This window comes from Lissotriton vulgaris, chromosome 5 (genome assembly GCF_964263255.1).
Source record: "Lissotriton vulgaris chromosome 5, aLisVul1.2, whole genome shotgun sequence".
NCBI lineage: Eukaryota > Metazoa > Chordata > Amphibia > Caudata > Salamandridae > Lissotriton > Lissotriton vulgaris.
Window position 1 is genome coordinate 1687369902 of NC_141693.1, and position 21027 is coordinate 1687390928.

General features: G+C 44.4%; 1 protein-coding gene across 2 annotated transcripts in view; it reads left to right on the plus strand.

The window, feature by feature from the left end:
- The window catches only part of MARCHF10 (membrane associated ring-CH-type finger 10), a 279236-nt gene that overhangs the window by 61727 nt on the left and 196482 nt on the right, over nucleotides 1–21027 (plus strand). For both annotated transcript variants that reach the window (XM_086923827.1, XM_086923826.1), the window contains exons 3-6: nucleotides 12816–12974; nucleotides 13177–13333; nucleotides 16571–16687; nucleotides 18761–20507. In XM_086923827.1, the coding sequence (XP_086779953.1) occupies nucleotides 12816–12974; nucleotides 13177–13333; nucleotides 16571–16687; nucleotides 18761–20507 (2180 nt within the window). The remainder of the gene's footprint in view (nucleotides 1–12815; nucleotides 12975–13176; nucleotides 13334–16570; nucleotides 16688–18760; nucleotides 20508–21027) is intronic.

A 21027-nucleotide genomic window follows, 5' to 3' on the forward strand; every position in this document is an offset into this window, starting at 1 on the left:
AACATACCGATGACAACGTCAAAAATAAGGACAGCGACGGCAACGTCGACAACCACTTAGACAATGATTTCATCGTCGACGACAACCACAATGACGACACCGCCAGCAAAGACATTATCAACAGGGGTATTGTTGACACACACATCGTCGACAAAGTGGCCGTCAACGAAGACACCGAAGGTGACGGTAAAACCACTGCTGACAAAACAATTGACAACACACTCAATGGTGGAAAAGAGGTCTCCGCCTTCGGTAAGGATAACAATGGAGTCGACAATGACATCGTCAACGGTACCATCGATGAAGGGCATAATATCTTCAGAATTTTTACGACCAGAACATACATCCCCAAGTAAGGTCTCTCCTCTCCCACCGTGTCACCTACTTGACAAAGATGATTAAGTGGATGAGGGCCAATTTAGAGCTGCTATTAGCTCTTCATAGCTGAACATTAGGTACCAAAAGGAGGAGGAGGAACAGTATTATGAAGACTACTATTCTTCAAGACCACAGCGATACATAGAAAAACCTGCACAATATGTAGAACACTTCCAACATAATTGTCACCCTCCATCCCAAGAAGGCATGGTTCAAGTTCACATAGCTTTGGTTTAATACCTCCAGGACATGTTGCGGGACTACTATAAAAAAATTACAGAACCTAACATGGCAGCACCCCCATCTCAGCCATGCGTCCCCCTCAGATCCCAACTCTGAGAACACCTCATCCTATACCTCCACCTCTATCACCTAGAAAAACTTGAGCTTCAGTATAGCACTGCCTCTGGAAGACATACCAGCCTTTTCAGATGACGACAGAGAGGAATGGGAATTCCAAGACAATCAATCTACTCCCAATGAATGGGATGATTATTTGATTTCAACGCCATCTTCACCTGCACCACAACCGATGAACTCTCCACCTGATGACATCAGAGGTTTCCATGATCTCATGGAAAGAGCCGCAAAAAGATTTTAGTTACCCTTGAAGTCATAAGAAACAGTTCGACTGTTTAATCGTTAAAGAACCTGATAAGAAATCAATTAGAGCGATCCCAATAGTAGAGTATATTTGGGAAGAGGGAACAAAAATAATGAAGAGACCTGCAACAGTCTCCCCTATTCTGCCAAGGATAGACAAAAACTACACAGCACCAGAAAACTTGCCTACATAAGCGCCAGGACGCCCCTTTGCTGGGGCAGCTGTGCGCGGTACAAATAAAAATAACATAACATAACATAACATAACATAACATAACATGTCTGGTTGGGCACCCAAGACCAGATTCTGTGGTAACACAAGAGACTCTGCGCCAGTCCAAGAATCCTTGGCTGCCCATATCAACACCACCAGACAGGGAAGGCAAGTGCCTAGATGATTTTGATAAACAATTCTCTACGATGTCAGCAACTACTCTTCGAGCTGTCAATTCACTAGCCATAACGCTGCGGCATTCGTGCGCTCTATAAATATTTCAGTCAGTCAGTCAGTCATAATAGGCCAGTATGACAGGCAGATGTGGTTGGACATCACCACCTACATGGATCTTTTACCGGACGATGTTAAAGGGGAGGCAAAGAAAAATCTTCAGGAGGTCGAAAGAACCTCTTCAGAAATAATAGACTGCGCTATGGATATAGCATTGCCGGGGTTCAGGCAGTTGGCAGAAGCTGCTGTTCTAAGGCGGCTGGGATGTTTAAAGGCCACGTCTTTCAGGCCTGAAGTTCAGAACAAAATCCAAGACATGCCATATGATGGAAAGACATTGTTTGGGAAGCATTTTGATGACGCCTTAAAGGTGATCAAGGGGGCTACTGTCAGATATCCCGGGACGATGTATGGCTCAATGGTGCATGACAGCTGAGGTAGCCACAGAAACCCTGCATCGGCGGGCGAACATGAAACTACATAGACCAGCATGCATAGCACGACTAGTGCGCACACGGAAGTGCGTATATAAGACGCACAGGACAACGGGACATCGTCGGATATTTTGAATACTTGCCGGCCTCTTTGCTTCGAGCAAGTCCCAGCGTTTTACTTAGGAGCCCAACCTGTGCTGCTCACGGAAGGAAACGGAACCGCAGTCCAAGGTTTGAGGATCACAGAAGGAGAGTGAACGAGCGGTGCTCGTCTCGTTACAGATATTCTGGAGTCTTGGTTGAGTGTGGTTTATACACTCCCAGGACGGATTTGGGGCAGAGACGCACACCAAGGGAGGTGTTTGCCGCGGATCACTGAAATAATATAGACTGCCAAAATATCGACCTGCAAAAATATCGTTGCCAAAATATCGACAGACAAAATATCGACTTTCTATCTACAAACAGGTAAGTACAAAAATATCGAGTACAAAATATCGTTAACATTAATATAGATGTAAAAAATATCGACTTTATTAAAAACAGTGTTAAATTAAATTAATATTAAATTTTAATGACTAAAATATACTTAAAAATACTTAAATTAAATTATAATAATTAAATAATAAATGAAAATAATAAAAAAAAAATTTACAATCTTATTTGTTGACCCTGAACCCTAAAATATACCCCTTTACCCAAAAACCCAAAACTGACCCTGAACCCTAAAAATACCCCTTTACCCAAAAACTAAAAACTGACCCCGAACCCTAAAAATGCCCCTTTACCCAAAAACTGAAAACTGACCCAGAACCCTAAAAATGCCCCTTTACCCAAAAACTGAAAACTGACCCTGAACCCTAAAAATGCCCCTTTACCCAAAAACTGAAAACTGACCTTGAACCCTAAAAATGCCCCTTTACCCAAAAAACTGAAAACTAACCCTGAACCCTAAAAATGCCCCTTTACCCAAAAACTGAAAACTGACCCTGAACCCTAAAAATGCCCCTTTACCCAAAAACTGAAAACTGACCCTGAACCCTAAAAATGCCCCTTTACCCAAAAACTGAAAACTGACCCTGAACCCTAAAAATGCCCCTTTACCCAAAAACTAAAAACTGACCCAGAACCCTAAAAATACTCCTTTACCCAAAATGTATCAATATTATTTAATTACCAATTAATTATTAATTAACAATAACAATAAAGTAAATATATTAGCACATTAGCTGTAATTATTTTAATAATTAATATTATTTTTTCCCAATTAATTACTTAACAATAACACAAAATTATATATATTAAAATGTACTCTAATTAATGTAATTAACTAATTACAATTAATCAATTACCAATTAATTAGTAATTCAAAATATGTACAAAATTATATTAATTAATTAACTAATTATTATTAATTATCAATTAATTATTAATTATAAATATTTACAAACATATATTAATTAATTAATTATTATTAAATTACTTCCCACCCTATTCCCCTATAAACCCACAACCCGCTACAGAATTACATAACGCAATTATTAAAAAAACAAATTCCATTTAATAAAATATTTTATAACATTAATACACACTTTTCACACATATTATTACATAAAAATACACTATAAAATATTATATATTATAAAAAATTCGATATTTTTGCTATCTATATTTTAAACAGTCGATATTACTTCACTTACCTGAAAAACGATATTTTTGTAGTCGATATTATGTCCAGTCGATATTTTGTCCAGTCTATATTTAAAACTCGATATTATGTCCAGTCGATATTTTGGAGTCGATATTTTGTCTGTTCACCGTTTGCCGCGTCTCTGCTTGGGCTTTGTTATTGCTTACCGTAGGGAAACCAAGAGGGGCGTAGTGTCCAACCCTGCCCCAGGCGTATTCCCGCTCAACCGGTACAGCAGAAACCTGAAGGTTGTAATTAAAGGTAGAGCGGCTGCTCCCTCCCTGAAACAACGGTACCCCTCGGTAGAGTGCCCGGCCGGGCATTCCCGAAGGTGCCAAGACACAGCGCAGGGTCACAACCACCGTGCTGTTCTGCAGAGATCTTAATCTGCCCCATCAGTCGTCTTCGAGCGGCATTTTTGGAAGTTACTTTGCACGGTGTCCTCTGTTGGATTAATACCGGGACCGGTATTATTGCAGAGGACGGTTGGAACTCAGCCCTTCTACGAACCTGGGCGACGGCTGCATGGGTATAGTATACTTTCCAGTTACTTTCTTGTTTTGCAAACGGTGGATGAAAACATTCTCACCATAGCGTGACAGTGAAGCTACCTTTGTTTCCTTTTTATACTGTGTTTATTAAACAGTTGCTTTGTTGGCAAACATCACTCCAAGTCTTGTTGTATATCTTTTAAGTCGTCCCGATCCCGAGATAATCGGAAGATTACAGCTACAGATAACGCATGATCCTTGAGTACCCTGCTAATAAGGAAAACCCCTTTTCAGGTTGCACGAGGAAGAGGTTTGTTCTCGTGTAGAGGGGCATACCAGCCATACAAGTACCAACAGTATCAGTTTTTTCAACAGCAATGTTGACCATCCTACCAACAACAGCCATATAGATCACCAACGCCAGCAGCTTACATGAAGCAATCACCTAGAAAGAAACAGATCTTACAAGCAAGAGACACCAGAAGAAAGCAGTGACATTCCAGAAGTGTCAGTTATACCCTCTCTAGCCTGTCAGAGGAAATATTTCAGACTGTTCCCACCAATGACAACAGATAACATTGGACAAATGGGTGTTAGATCTGATCACCTACAGGCATAATTTAGAATTCATCCAAAAGCCACCAAACACTCCACCGAAGGGACCACACTCACCGTATCTCCATCTGCTCCAATGAGAAGTTTTGACCATGATACAAAAGACGCAATAGAGAAAGTACCATACTCACAGAAAGGAATGGTTTCTGTTCTAGTTTCATCTTAATAAAAAAGAAAACAGGGGAATAGCGACCAATTGTGGATCTGCTGAAACTAAATAAATACCTGAGGAAACAATCCTGTCGCATGGTTACCCTTCAGGACATCCTAGATATTCTCAATCACGGAGATTACGTGTCAACCTTAGATCTACAGGATACTTTTTCAACCATTGCAGATTCCTGAGATTCTGGGTAACTGGCGCTCACTATCAATTCAAAGTCCTCCCTTTTGGGCTCAAATCAGCCCCCTGCATTTTCACAAAATGTTTAGCCCCAGTAGCAGCTCACCTAAGACCGAAGGGCTTCCATGTATTCCCATACCTCGACATTTGGATGAGAAAGGCATCAAGTGGTCATCAAGTGTTAAATACTACAGCAGCTTGTCTGGCATTGTTCAAAGACTTAGGTTTTACCTTCAATCTTAAAAATGAATCAATACATCCATCAACGAAGCATCTTGGAAGCAGTTTTAGATATAAGCCAAGACAAAGCATTCTTATCACAGGAAAGGCAAAAAGACTCGAACAACTAGCGCAAAGGCTAATGAAAAGAAATTCAGTTTTGATACGCCTTTTCAAATCACTTCTAGGGATGCTGTCCTATGCCATTTCACTGGTACCTTATTCCCATCTAAGAATGTGACCTTTACAGGAAGAATTGGACAAACAATACATTCAAACACAAGGATCATTTGACGACCTAATCCAGATCACTCTAAACACAGGGGCGGCTTCTCCTTCAGAGAGGAGGCACATCGCCCTGCTGCTATAAGTGCAGCAGGCACACACAAATTAGTAAAATGGCACGTCAATGGCATTTTTCGTACAAGCACGGTGTGAGTGCAGGGGGTGGGGCTCAAACCTGTGATTGCAGGATTACAGCTGCATCTTCAGTGCGCAAGACAGGCTGGATGGCTGGTTTGCTACAGACAGCCTGACATGCGCAGTGTGCACCCAGCAATACCACGGCTATGAAACAGCTGAGGAATTGCTGGCATAGGCTCCCAGCCTCAAAATGTGTGCTGGGTTAGCTTGCTCCCACCAAACCTGGAGCAGCTCTCATGCTGAGAGCAGCTCCAGGATTGGTTGCTGGTGTTTCCCTGAGCAGGAAGGGAGTCCTTCCTTTTCCTGCTCGAGGATGCTGATATGGGGAGAGAAGTGCTGCACCAGCGAAGCAGTAAATATATTGAGGTTGGCACTGTCGCATCCCACCATATTTTAAAAGTTGTAGCCTCCGCTGTCCAAACATGATAACAGCTCTACCCTGGTTTACAAAAGCCAGTAATATGTCATTGGGGCTAACATTCTTACCACAGATTCCCGAAAAAATAATTACCATGGATGCTTCCTTAGAGGGTTGAGACGCCCACCTGCAGGATCTAAAGATAAGTGGAAAATGGTCTCCTCCGCAGATGGAAATGCATGTAAATGTATTAGAACTGAAAGCCATTTCATTAAGTCTCCAAATATTCCTGCCTAGGATAAAAGGCTTGTCAATATTAATTTGCACAGACGATACCGCCAGTATGTATTATGTGAACAAACAAGGGGGCCCAAAATCTCTAGCCCTATCCAAAGAAGTGCAAAGAATTTGGAAATGGGTAGTGAGATACCAAATACCATTATGCGCAGAACATGTTCCTGGTTGAAGAACATTCTGAAGACACATTGAGCAGAACCAAGAATAGCTGCCACGAAAGGGAGCTCAATCTGGAAGCTTTGTACAAGATCTTCCATCAGTGGGGCAAACTGACACTGGATCTTTTTGCAAAACAAGATATTTGAAAATTCCAATTTTACTCAAGTTGGCACCCACAACAAGGCTTGTGGAGGAATGCGTTTTCTATAAGATAGTCAGGGGTCTTTGCCTGCGCTTTTCCCCCTGATTCATCTAATTCCCAGACTTCTCAGCAAAATGAATCATGTTGAATAATTCTGATTGCTGCAAGATGACCCAGACAGCACTGGTTCACAGAGTTTCTATTCCTATTGGAAAGGAAACACATTCTGCTAAAACCTCTAAGTACACTATTGACAAGGAACCAAAACCAGGTCCTATGAAGTAATCAAAGGAAGCTGGAACTGTAGGTTCTTAAGTTACTTTATTAATTAAGATGTTAAGTTATAAGTTATAATGTTAACCCCATCAGGAGCAGCTGTCCTGCTGCTCAGCCCTCACTCAACTGACATTCACAGCACAGCAACATTCCAATCATCCAACATTCCATATGACATACATACCAGCTGAGCAGCAGGGAAACACAAGTTATAACAACCTACATCCCGACCTGACCTCCCTTTACCTATTGGCCTGGCTTCTGAATACCATGAGTTCTTGAATATGAACATCCCTAAAGACTGCAAAAGATGTTCTGTGAAAGTCAGAGCTCACACCACTAACACATCAATTAAAATTGAAGCTTTCTGTTTATGGTGCCAGAATTCGAATATTCATCCTATCTTAGAACCACCAGAGCAACTTTTACCTTATCGCTTATCATTCGCAAAATCAGGTTTGGTCCATGTTTCTATTAAAGAGCATATGGCAGCAATTTCAAGGTATAGACGGCCAACTGGCTCACCATCGTTGTGGTCTAGCAGGGTCATTAAGCAGTTCCTTAATGATCTTTTCAGAGTCTTCTCTCCAATTAAGTCTCCTCTTCCGACTTGTTAGCTTAGCAAAGTACTTGTGCAACTCATGAATAGTCCATTTGAACCTGTCCACAAAGTGGAGGTCAAATTTCTAATGTGGAAAATAGCATTGTTATTGGCTCTAACATCAGCCAGAAGGATTAGTGAAATACAAGCCTTCACGATTAAAAAACCTTTTCTGCAGTTCAAACATAATACCATGATTTTCAGAACCAATCCCAGATTCATTCCTAAAGTCCCTGCGGATTTTCATCTAAATGAACCTATTGTTCTAAAAACCTTCTTTCCGAATCCACAAACGGCAGCTGAAAAATCACTGCATACACTGGATATTAGAAGATGCCTGAAATGTTATTTACATCGCACTAAACAAATCAGGAAAACTGACCAACGGTTATTAGCATATGGAAATCATTGTAAAGGTGGTCCAGTTTCCAAGGTTGAACATAGCTCAATGGACTTAAGTTGCTATCCAGTCTTGCCATTCCAAGGCCGGAACACCTTTGACAAGTAAGATTAAAGCGCACTCTACTAAAGCGGTCTCTACTACAACTGCTTTGTTTGCATGGGTGCCTCTTGAAAGTATATGTGGAGCGACAACATGGAAGAACAGGCATACTTTCACCCACCATTATAGCCTGGAATCACCAGATTGCAATTATGCGGCAGAGGAACAAGCAGTGTTATATCATTTATTTCAATAAGGTGAGGCTTTTGTTCATCTAATACCCACCTTTCTCTATTATGTTATGTTTATGATGGTTTCATAAATATTTTCACTGCTGTCTATTCTGATTCAAGCATGTGAATCTATGAAAGATCCAAAACTGGGGAAGAAAATAAGTTACTTACCTGTAACTTTGGTTCTTCAGTATTGGTATCTTTCATAGCTTCAAATGCGACCTACCCTTCTCTCCATAGTGTTCTAGAGGATGCTGTTGCCTTAATGTCTGAAGTTGGGTTCCTTATAAATGATGTGGGTAAGCTAAGCAAATCAATGTCTTTTAGCCATTATAGGCTATGTTATATAAGAGTAGAGAGGCGCTCACAATGAAGTCAGTGATACAAGAGAGTCCATGAACTGCGTAGATCTTCTGTTCTTATTTTAAATATATTCTTTATTTTCACATACAACGGCACAGCCAACGCGTTTCATTCCCATTCGTGCCTAGGGAATTTCATCAGGGCATATACTAGACAGTCAAGTCCGTGCGATGATTCTGGATGAGGTTCCTCTTAGGAAGCTGATGTGGAAGAATGATCACAGTAGATCACAGTGTATTCCTGAAAAGTACTTCACACTCAATTCCAAGTGGAATGGTGGTTCGAGTCCCCCGGAATGGCTGGAAAGTATCACTATGAAGAGTCAAGAAGTATATTGATTCCGGACCCCTTAGGGGGGCTCCAAGGCGGAGGGGGGGTCAGTGTGCTCGGGAAGATAACCAGCTTGGATGGGGGTGATACTCTCGTTAGTACGCGACGGTACCTGTGATATGGTCTCCGTTCTCCGCCGCTCAACAGGTACCGTCGCGTACTAACGCGAGTATCACCCCCATCCGAGCTGGTTATCTTCCCGAGCACACTGACCCCCCCTCCGCCTTGGAGCCCCCCTAAGGGGTCCGGAATCAATATACTTCTTGACTCTTCATAGTGATACTTTCCAGCCATTCCGGGGGACTCGGACCACCATTCCACTTGGAATTGAGTGTGAAGTACTTTTCAGGAATACACTGTGATCTACTGTGATCATTCTTCCACATCAGCTTCCTAAGAGGAACCTCATCCAGAATCATCGCACGGACTTGACTGTCTAGTATATGCCCTGATGAAATTCCCTAGGCACGAATGGGAATGAAACGCGTTGGCTGTGCTGTTGTATGTGAAAATAAAGAATATATTTAAAATAAGAACAGAAGATCTACGCAGTTCATGGACTCTCTTGTATCACTGACTTCATTGTGTGCGCCTCTCTACTCTTATATACTATTGCTCAGATATACATCCTCGGCAGCGGATGGTGAGAGTAGCCGCACCACTAAATATCTCTGAAACAGACAAAGTTGATGTGCGAAACCCTGGTCAGCTGCTGTGTGCTTTTGTTCATCATTATAGGCTATGTGTGCCTTTTTGCACTGCTTTATTATGTACCGTGAGACTTCCACTTCGATGACGGGGAATGATTCAAGCATGTGAATCTATGAAAGATACCAGTGCTGGAGAACCACAGTTACAGGTAAATAAGTTATTTTCTTATCCAATGATTCAGGAAGAAGAGCGAAGACAGGACAGGGACTGCTTGGCAGTAGCTGTATGCATCCAACTCAACTGTTTGATAGTCAGGAGCCCCTATAATCAGAGCAGTACAGTCATCGAGATAGCTCAGGATAAGTGACTTGAGCACCTGCGGTCAATGCTAAGAGGGAAAAAAAGGTAGGATTTTGCGCAGTTTCCTTAACAAGGAAAAATGTGTGGAAGAAAGTTTGTTCTCTTGAGTAGAAAGGGACAGATGTGCACCCATATAAACCCCTAAGGCAAGAACCACTGGGGAGGCAACCTTAGTAGAATTGGATGGTAAATGCAAAAAGTCCGCCGGTAAAAGAAGAGGCAGTTTGCCAATGGAGCAGTGTAGAATTTCCATTTTATACCCATTGAATTTAAGTGAATTCATTCCCAGTCAACAGGAATTACCCCTAAAACAGTTATGAGAGGAGTCAAGCGGCAAAGGGATGGATTGATCAATTGACAAGATGATTTGTGTGTCATCAGTATAGTTCATGTAATTAATTCCATGAATACGGATTCGTTTTGCCAGGAGTTTTAAATAGATTTTAAACGGAGTAGAACTAGGGTGAGAGCCCTGACGAACTCCCTGCCCTACTTCTCTGTACTTGGATAAAAAAGGAGGGAGCTGTACTGCTTGTGCTCTGCCATACAAATAGAACACAAACAACTTGAGGGCCACGCCAAAAATACCAGCTTCCCTTCGAGATCAAGATGTTATGCTTTACTGTATCAAAGGCAGCAGACCAGTCTAGTAGCACTAAAGCATCAAAACGACCACTGTCCGTTGCCGTTCTAAGATCATCTGACACGGCTACCAATTGACCTTCTGTTTCTCAGACCTCATCCCTCTCCCCACTCACCTTCCTACCCGTCGGCCTTGTCCACTCTTATTCTTTAAATATACCATGTATTTGCGTGACATCATCTACTCTTCTGGTTTCTCCTATCACATCTACACTGCAGATAGGCAAATCTTCTTATTGGTTCTTACTTTAACCTCCGCCATACACATCTAATCCCTAATTGCTGTGGGATGAGGAATACTGCATTTTCATTCATTCAGAGATAGAGTATTCGATGTCTACTAATTTAGGAAGCATGTGGGGTGTTTTTAAGGCTAGTATTGAAGGCCTGTATGAGAGCTATTAAATCAGATGGCCCACGACACTATTAAAAAGTAATGACTGCTCAAGGACTTACAGAAGGAAGATATGGCTGCAATTCTACAAAGTTACAATGGATAGAATTGAGGGTCTTACAGCCAGAATCTGAGCTGATTTACATAGGAATAGAAAGGCTGCGAGGCCACTTCAAAAAGAAAGTTTAAGCATGACCAATGAGCTTATGAGGCAGCTGAGGGGAAATCAGAATAGTAAGGAAGGGGACGTGCTGCCCCAGGGAGAACATGTAGACGGATACACAGGGCAACCACCTCTGGGCTTAGCCTGCATGAGGATTGTGCAGGCCATCACTCCTTGACAAAAAGCAACCATCTATGGGTATCGAAATTCAGGTGCCCTCACCGAGACTGTAAACACTTGTGTGGTGAGAAATGAAAGGGTAACCATAGGTGGGCGAATGAATGCAACAATTTTACTGTTAGTTGACCGACCAAAGAACTGTGAGGCTCAGTGTGCAAACTATAAATAAGCTTGGAGAGGACGCCTACTGGAGGCTCTCTAATGTGTGTCACCCTAATGTCTGTCACCGGGCTTAAGTTAAACCCCAACCAGTGACAGTTACCAGAGAATGGTGTGTGGGCTTCTCCTTGTAGCGGAAGCTCTCAAGCTGCATATCTGAATTAGTATTCCCTGTATATTTGTTATTGCATTTCATTTATTGTTGTGTTCCCTCCCTCTACTTTGAAAGGCTTCATCCCCTGCTTATGTTATGCCCCTTAGTGGTTATGTTATGTTAAAATCAATATTTTGATTACCAATAGAAAATTTGATGTACACTTGCATTGTAACCAACTAAACCTATTTTGACATAGTAAATGCCTATATATCTAGATACTCTTTGAAGATGCCAACCTTCTTTGCCTCCCAATAACCCAACAACTTAAAATACAACCACTGGATTGATTTAGTCTTAAGCCTTTTATACTCAGCCATGAAATATGCTTCTCTTCTAATCTACTGAAGAAAATATTTTAGATGCAATATTAAAACTTAATGTTGCATTAGTAGTGGTCGGTCGTTACCAAAGCATAAACAAAATGGATCAATACAAAGGAATCTGTTCTTTTTCACCCATTACACTACTATCCTAGATGAATCAATCAAACTACCATGTAATAACAAGATACTGTAAGGACAGAAACCGACCTTCTCTGACTCAAACAACTCACTCTTAAATGCATCTCTTAATAAGTAATAGTGGCAAAAGCATGGCCAGGAAAAGGAGCCAAATATACATAAATCCACAGGTCTTTGTTTCTTTGCTCAAATTTAAGTATGTTTGCCTTCATAACTAAGGAATATGTATCATGCTAACAGATCAGACTATAAACCTAACTCTCCTTCCAGTGAAAGACAGAAATATCAGCATCTAAGAGCAATTGACTTAACTACATCATCACCCCATTGTTGGTAAAACACAATGCTGATTTGAATTACTCCAACAATTTCTGCCACGGGTCAGGAGTTACTGAATAGTAAAATTGGGTCTCGTTCTGCCACACCCTGAAAAACTGTCTCTCGAAAAACCGACCAACTTGGAATTAGGCGGACCGGAATTCCTTGAGGTAATTCCACTCTGCTAGAATCGTATTGAGACCCTTAGTATTCTTTGGTCAGTCTTATTTTTAACTCCCAGAGAGGATGTGTAGTTGCTCTAGTCTAATCTGTGAAGTTTTAACATAGGTTGTGTTGTGGGCTCAAGGCGCAGAAGGGCAAAGAGTACTAATAGTTATTACTGTGAGTAACTTGGATGCACCTTTAGCTTGTGCCGTGCAGCACCAGACCAGTAGCAGTCCAATAGCAGAGACACCTCAAGAACATTCAATACCTGTCATCAATGCACAACAAACACTAAGAGTGAACCTCCCTTTGCTCCTTAGGCTTCTCTGCGCAGGAAGGAGCATGAGCGGGAATTGATCGAGAAGAAACGAGAGCAGCAGATCAGCAAGCAGAAAAGACGATGGCTCACTCTGTCCTCCATTTATTCCACTCGCAGTTACGAGAGGCCGTGGGCTTCAGGCATGGGGACCAACACACAGGTACAGGAGCGTCTAGACGCCCAGTGGCTGAGATACAGCCTATGACTTCAACTGAGATCAAGTGTGGTTGACTAAGATGAAGTTTCCTCAGCTCGATTAATTTTACAGAGCCGCAGCCTGGCCCCCTGTGGCCCAATTGGCTCTTTGCAAATGTTTCTTGTTCTGTATTTCCTGTTCTGATCATTCCTTGTAACTTTTTTAGGTCTCAGTGGCTGGACTTTCAGACGCTAGGTTGCACCCCAACAGCAAGAAACCTGCAGCAAAGCTTCCGGCTATTGCCTCCATAGTGGACAGGAATAAACTTAAACCAACATCTGTTTTGAAGAATAGAGGGCCTGTCCTTGATTCTGTAAACCCAGGTGAGTTTAGGGGTGCAAGACATCACTGCAGTAGCACAACAGTCTTGCTGTTATAGATTGGGTCTGTCTGTTCCCTTCCAAGTAGCAATGCAGTGAAGATTGAGCTAGATTTACAGTTCAAGTGCCTCTAGGCCAGACGTATTTGGTAATCTGGGCTTAGCCCCTAGCTAACTGCTGTACCTGGTGCAGCTCATCAGGACTCATCCATGCCCACCCTTAGTTCACCCCCACCTCAACAACACTCACCTGCACTGCCCCCAGCTCACCGATGCTCGCTTGGGTTCACCCACACTGATGCCTTCTCATCTCTGCGGATGCTTTCCTTACTGGTCTTAGCGCTTTAGCGCCTTCTGGCTTGGTTCGCTCTACAAATTCTATTCCATTCAATCAGCTTTCTTCCCCAGCTCACGCATGCGCACCGCTAGTTCACCACTACTATCTCCGAACAGGTACACCGTTGTCGGCTTCAGGGGCAGAGCTGGTGTCACATGAACACTAGGTGTGGCCCAACAGCCTAAAGATGGACAAGAAAAGACAAGGATTGGGGGGGATATTTATGGATTGCAGAATTTTATTCCAAACTTGGTATGCACGATGAAAGAGATCAAGCGGGCACAAAATAAAGCTGCTCTGAAAATGATGATGTTTTTTAGCACCACCCTTTGGTGATCTTAGTGGCAGGGATGCCAAGTGAAATGATGTTGGTCCTCGGCTCCCCACACATGCCACGTGTCGCTACAGGTGGTTCATATGCTGGGTCAAAACAAACAAGTCACACCCCTGTGCGCAGGTACAGGCTGCAGTGTAGCTCACCTGTGAATAAACCTGTGCAGAACATTGATGGCATGACTGCCGAGCTCTGCACTGCTCACCCTGTTATGACCTTAATGGTAGTGCAGGTGAGAACTGAACGCTGGGTGGATTCTGAGGGTCAGGCCCGACAGGGAAGGGCTAGTGTGTGGGTTTGGACCACGAGGTGTATGAGGGACTCATGCCTGAGCATGACATGGCAGCACAGGTGTGAATGGTGATGTATTAGCATCCTTCGGCATGTCTCACTTGTGACGTCTTGGGTGCTGATGGTCACAACAGACTTTCAGCAGCTAGAGAGGGATAGAAGGTCCCTTTCCCCGTTGAGATACATTAGCAGATGTAGAGGTCCCAGGGGTATGTGGCGTGTTCTGCTTCAGTCCTGCGATAGCAGGGCAGGACCTCGTGCAGGGTCCATGTATACAGAGCCTGTTGCAGGGGGTAAAGTAGGGCAGGGGTGCTCATTGTCACAGCCTTGAGCAGAGTTCAGTGGTACATGGTGAGTTCGGTCCTAGTTTCTGAGCAGTAGAGGGTTCTACCGATCAGTGAGGGCGGGTGCTCATTGTGAGAGTCATGTGCATACCTTAGTTGTAAAAACGTTAGCTTCAGGATTTCAGGGGTCACCACCGAATGACTGAAGTGAGGCACATTGTCCTAGCCCTGTTGAGAGTTCAGCGGTAGATGGTGTGTTACACCCCAGGCTCTGACCAGCAGCTGTCCTGGTGTCCTGTTCTTCAGGGCACCAGGACTGGTCTTTGGGAGAGCCATAGGCAAGCCTCAGTTATAGAAGATGGTGCTTCAGAATACATATGCTGCTTCAGGGGCAGATAGTGTGGTAGAACCAAGATGAGGCCATTTTCAAGGGATGTTGTAGGTCTGCACAAACTGCAAAATGTGTTGTGGTCAGCTGTGGCTTAGCGGGTCTCTTAGCTCAATGCAAGTTGCAGTCCAGAAACCATACTCTGTCCAAAACTATTACAGGATCTCCAAAGAGCAGCCCTAGGAAATAAGATAACATGATCAATAGAATAAGGGGTGCAGCTTGTCATTGCTAAACATCACCCAAAACAACTATTGCAGATAGTCAAACAATCTGCCATGACCTCTTCACATATCCGCTTCCGTGACCTTACTCTTCGATGCTCTGAAGTAGCCGAGTTCTTCACAGACTACATTTTTTAAAATGAGGTAACACTGATGAACCTGATAGACTGTCGCCGGTCTCTCACACCGACAAACCTGTACAGATCTCCAAAGAACAGCTCCAAGAACAGGGCAGCTGGAAGGGCCTTTTTAATCCAAGAAACCTCCTTCCAGTGGTACATTGTGTGGAAAGTGTTCTCAAAATGGAGATCAGGCTCACAACACACAATATTCACACAAACCTCACGGTAAGCAGCCGCAATGCAAGCACTTGGGGGGACAATGGGTTCTGCACAAGTTTTTCCAAGACAGCCACTAGACCCCTCTCTTAATGGGTAGGTAATTAGGGCTGTGTCCTGCACATCAATCCGCTGCCACCAACCATCAATCTCCCCTTTGCCTGATGAGAGAGCTGTAGTCGCTCAGACCAATGTGTCAGGATACACTCTAGAAGCAGTCGCACCACCGTAGCCTTGCGCATAATGGTAGCAACATAGATAGAGAGACCGCTGTGGGAAGCGAACAAGAAACGCCAAAAAGGAAAGGACCAAGGGACACAGCTGGTCTCACAGTGCAAGGACCTCTGTCTCTGCAGGGATAGTGGGGGCGCTTTCAGGTCCTGGGTAGAATGATGGTCTTTGTAAGTGGATGAGCAAGGGGAGTGAGTGCATGGATGTATTGTTGCTCCTCTGTGCGTTGTGTTGGTCTGTGTCCTTTGGTGCCTCTTAGCCTTCTGGTCTATGTGCATAGGTCCATGCCATGTACACCTGTATGCAGCTCTATCTGTAGGGATGTGTTTGCAGATTTTCATCTCTGTGTATATGTTGTGTGCCTGGGCACCTGCATGCATTCTAGGAGCACACACGCCTGTCTGCCTGTGTTCATGCATGTGTGATCTAAATGAACATACATGTTATGTCTGTGTGGTTACACTGAATATCAGCCAAACATATTGGCGTGGGCTTTGACCGAGCTTGTTTGTACATCTCGTGTCTAAAACTCACCGGCTACTGAGAATGTGAACACAAAGAGAATATAAAATGCGGAAAGGAAGCAGGCAGGCTGGCTCGGCGTTGCCCAGGAGAGCGCGGGAGCGGGTGTTTACCTGCTGGCGGTCTGCAGCGTGATTCATGGCTTCTTTTGTTTACCAGGATGGGTGAGCTCGGGACAAGGCGTCCACTGCTCCAGTCTCTCTGATTGCAAGGAAAGGTGTCTGAGTGCCAGTGCAAGCAGGGTCAATATTAGGGCAGGCAGAAAAAAAAACGGTTGCTTTGTTTTTCACAGCTATCCAGCCCCAGATCTTATCCAAGAGGACCCGGCTGCACCAGAGGAAGCTTCCAGAGAGAGCCCCGCTGCCCCGGGCCCAGGGACTCGCCCCCTCGCTGCCGGAGAAGACACCAGGTACTGGTGGACGGAGTAGATACGCGATGCGTGACCTTGCAGGTGGTAGATTCCTCCCCTGGTCCCTTTTTAATTAGACCATGGTATCTCCCAGCTCAGGCCGCTCCTCTCTCACAGCCAGGAAGAGAAGGCGGCAGGTCGTGTTTCTTAGCAGGAAGTTTCGACAGGGGAAGGGGTGCCTTGAAGGCTGCCCATGAGTGACTTACACCGGGATCCTGTCCCCCTCAGTCTTGAGCGACTACAGAAGCACAGGCACGATTCATCAAGCCTGTAGCTTAAGGCTTGGGTTCGGATTCCTTGGAAACACGTGGGTGTAGGTTAATTTTGACGTTTTCTATGTAGGCCGCGGCTATAAAAAGTCTGTACAATCACTGGCAATGCTTAATTTGTAAAAAAAATAATAATAATAATAATAAAAAAATAATAATAATAATAATAATAATAATAATAATAATAATAATAATAAAAAGAAGAAAAACAGTGCCAGGGCTGTCCTCAAGAGGGCGCCGCAGCATGCTCCACCCATCGCTCCTCTAGCGGAGTCAATGCCATTATCAACACAATTACAAACCATCACACTATAAATCTGACAAATCAGGATATTCCAGGCCCCTGAAGTTATAAGAATGGTTTGGCACTGGTATAAGTCATTTTCAATGCATGTTGAATTCATAAACAATTGTTGTGTGCTCATCTCTATAGTAGAAAACCAATGCCACCATGTGGCAGGCTGTCATAAGTGCCGGTGCCGAGCACCTGCAACCACATACTCAAATTAAGCTCTGTGTGGTATGGGAGTGGCTCCGCCCCAGCCTGACTGACCAACCACTGGGCGAGTTCCATTCTTTAGTGGGCAAGAACCTCTTGTCAGGTGGCCCTGCTAGGATTCAGTCTGCTGCCGAGGTCACATGCAGCAGTGTTGCATTAGTGGGACAGTCAACATCGCTACAATGCAATCACTCCAAAGTTAGAGTAGCAGAGACTGAGGCTAATGAGGAAGTTTCTGTACACCACATGTAAAGTTTGAAGCAAAGCCCTTTGCAAGCCAGGGCACCCAACTCTCCCTTTATGCCCCAGGTGCTAATGGTTGCCACCGTTTGGAAGGGATCAGTCCAATATTAGATGTCCTTTGTGAACTAGCTTTTCATAGGAGACATTGAAGACAAGCCAGTAGGGAAGGCAGACCATTTTGCTGATGAACCCTGGACACGTGGTGGAGGGATAATGAAAACGAATAGTGTCGGTGTTGGCTGATAAGATTCAATCGGGTTACATCCATGCCAATCCTTCGGAGCAGTGTCGTATATAGAAGATTGTATTGAAGCCCATCACAGAGGGCTGTTTTTTTGGGCAGAGTTTTAAAAAGATGTTTTTCTGATGCCAACGCATTTTCAGCTAATGTGTAAAGGCAACGTAAAAAGCAGTGGGATCATTCTGTGCTTATTCATTCATTTATTTAGTTAATACACTATTTATAAAGTGTGGATCCAAACACATGGGCAATTGATAGCTTCACATGTAAAGACTGAATACATAAAGCTAGATAAAACTTCGAGCTAGAGAAAAGAAAGGTAAGGGGCTCGACCAGCACACAGAGGCTATATTATCACTGTACATAACACTGGAAGATCAGAGCCAGTGTATTGGCTCTAGTCCTGGATAGGTTAGACAACCTTCAGAGGATGGCCCAGAGGGAAAATCTTAATAAAAGTGGTAGAAGGGATGATCGAGTGGAAGCTTTAAAAGAGGTATAGGAGGCAATCCTGGCCATATGAGGTTGATTTTAGACTTAGCAGTCACATGCAAGTGTGTCAGCAACCCTACAGTAACACAAGAAAGCCTTTTTTCACAGGAAGGGTGGTAAATTTGTTGTCATGGTCTTCTAACAGAAGCAGTGTTGCCACAACCAGAAAGCATAATGTAAAGCATCCAGGTCAGACGTAGAGGGGTAACTGTTGAGTGTGACTAAAAATAGGGCTAAAGGGACTGCAATTCCTCTACTGTTCCCACAGGCATGTGTCTATATGTATGTGACTTGTTAATGAATGAATTCTGCCTTTCCTTTCGTTTCAGGTATAGAGGCACCAGGTCTAGGGAGCAGTAAGGTACCTTTCGGAAACAGTGACTACGTTAGTAGGAACCCCTACGGCAAAAAAACTACCTCTCACTCCTCGCAGCCGAACAGAGATGTGAAAGCCTCAGAGGAAACCACCAGAAGCAGAGGTGGTGCCCTGCAGTTGCTGAACTCCACAGCGCCATCATCATCATCATCAACAGGCTCTCAGGCAGCCAATGTCTCCTCTCTGGTCCAGAGCAGCAGGCCATCTCGAGCACCTCCAAACTCTTCGGCGGCCAATGGGTCTTCATCCAGTCCATTGAGTGGGCCTACTCAGGAATCTCCTAGAACATCAGCCTTCAACAGTTCCTTTCAAACTCGGACCAGTGGTACACCGCAGGCATCTCAATCCACTTTCGAAGCCAATCGCTCTCCGTGGAGTCCTGTGAGCGGATCCTCTCATGCACCTCCAAGATCGCCAGAAACAAGCAGGTCTTCAGTAAGTCAGCTCAATGAGCCGACTTGTACGCCTCGAAGCTCTTCAGAAGTCAGCGGTTTTCCACTGAGGCTATCGAGTGGGCAGTCTCATGCACCACTAAGTGCAATGGAAGCTCATCTTTCCCCATCGATTCAGCTGAGAGGCCTCCCTTATACACCGCCGCAGTCCATGGAATCAAGAATCTCACTTTTCAGATTCCAGGAGGAAGACTTTTATCGCTCGCTGAACACTGCTATTGCAACTGAAGACACCACTGACACTTATCTGTTGGCTGATGAGGATAACCTTTCTGTTGGCAGTCCAACCCCTCCCAGGACTTCAGGTGGGAATAGCAGGCCATTCCAGACACCTTCCTCACAGGTCACCTCTTCTGACGCAGGGAGGAGTCGCTACAATTCTGTGAACGTTAATATGAGGAGAGCTGAGCTGTCCAATGGGGCGTCAACACAGTTTAACATGGCGCCTATCGCTGAACCCCATGCTGCTGGAGGCCAGGAAGGGGAAAGATCACGGCGTAGCCCAAGAACTGATGACGAGGAAAGCCACCATTTTGGTCCTCCTGTTACATCTCTTAGTAGGTTTAACTGTGGCGAAGGAGCAGCAATTGGTGTTGGTGACATCGGAAGAAGGCATGAAAATGGACGCAATGCAAGTCCAATTTCTAATGGCGTCTCTCCTGCAAGCTCGACAAACAGTGCCCAAGGACGTCATTCCGCTTTCAGAAACCCCAGGGCACCGACGCCCTCTCCGCCGACAGAGGTGGCGCCAATGACCAGGTGCGTTGACAACAGTTATTTGGAGGCTGCGGACACAGATGCAAACTCAAGGCCCAGTGCTTCAAGGAGGCCCTTGTCTCCTATCAGAAGCAGGTTTTCATTCACCTCATCCAGGAACCCTGACCCCCTGCTTGAAACAAACTTGACCTCTGAGTTTGGCAGTCCGCGACTGGGACGCAGCGGGGGCAGCCGATTTGAGAGTTCATTTCCCATGGCCCCGAGTCATCGAAACTACGAGGATGTCCCCCCAAACTCCGAAGCATCCCACTCGACTTCCTACCCCCACAGTCTTCACCTGAATCGACCGCAAGAATCTCCCGCGAGAAGCTCGTTGCAGGAAAACCTACCTTTTGCCCTGCTGGCCATGTCGGACCTGCACCCGCAGGCCGCAGGGGTGCTGACCCGGATCTCACTCCTGCCCCCAGCAGCCGAGAAGGAGGCCAGCAAACCCAAGGCAGACCCCGAGAAGCTCAGGCGGCTAAAGGAAAGGTGAGAAGAGCTTTCTGTGCCTTTCATGTTTAATTAAAGTGGTTTTCTGTGCTTTAACTGCAAACTTCTGCAATGCTGACATAAGCAAATCTTAAGTACAGAGAGAGATGCAATTTCAAATTACACACCTAGCGGTGTCTCTTGGCAGCTCGGCATTGCTTATTTTTATGGGACTGGCTTTGGAGATCAGTGTGAGCATAATCTGTTTCCATTATGTCTTTTTTAGTACATGACCGTGTTTATCCGTTTTCAGCGCTGTAGCGACACCTTGTGACCGGTGGGTGATTGAACACGTTTCCCGGCTTTATTCTGAGCTTTAGGCGAAATTATAGTATAGTTAGTATTATGATATTTTTTTTCGTTGCAATTTTATATAGCGCGAACACGGCACGAAGCCATCAGAGCGCTTTGCAACATTAGCATGATACATGTGTACTGACGGAGCCACCCGGCCCGTGCACACACGCACACACACACACCCCGAGGGCGGGACAAACCCGAGGGTATAAATAAACGGTTT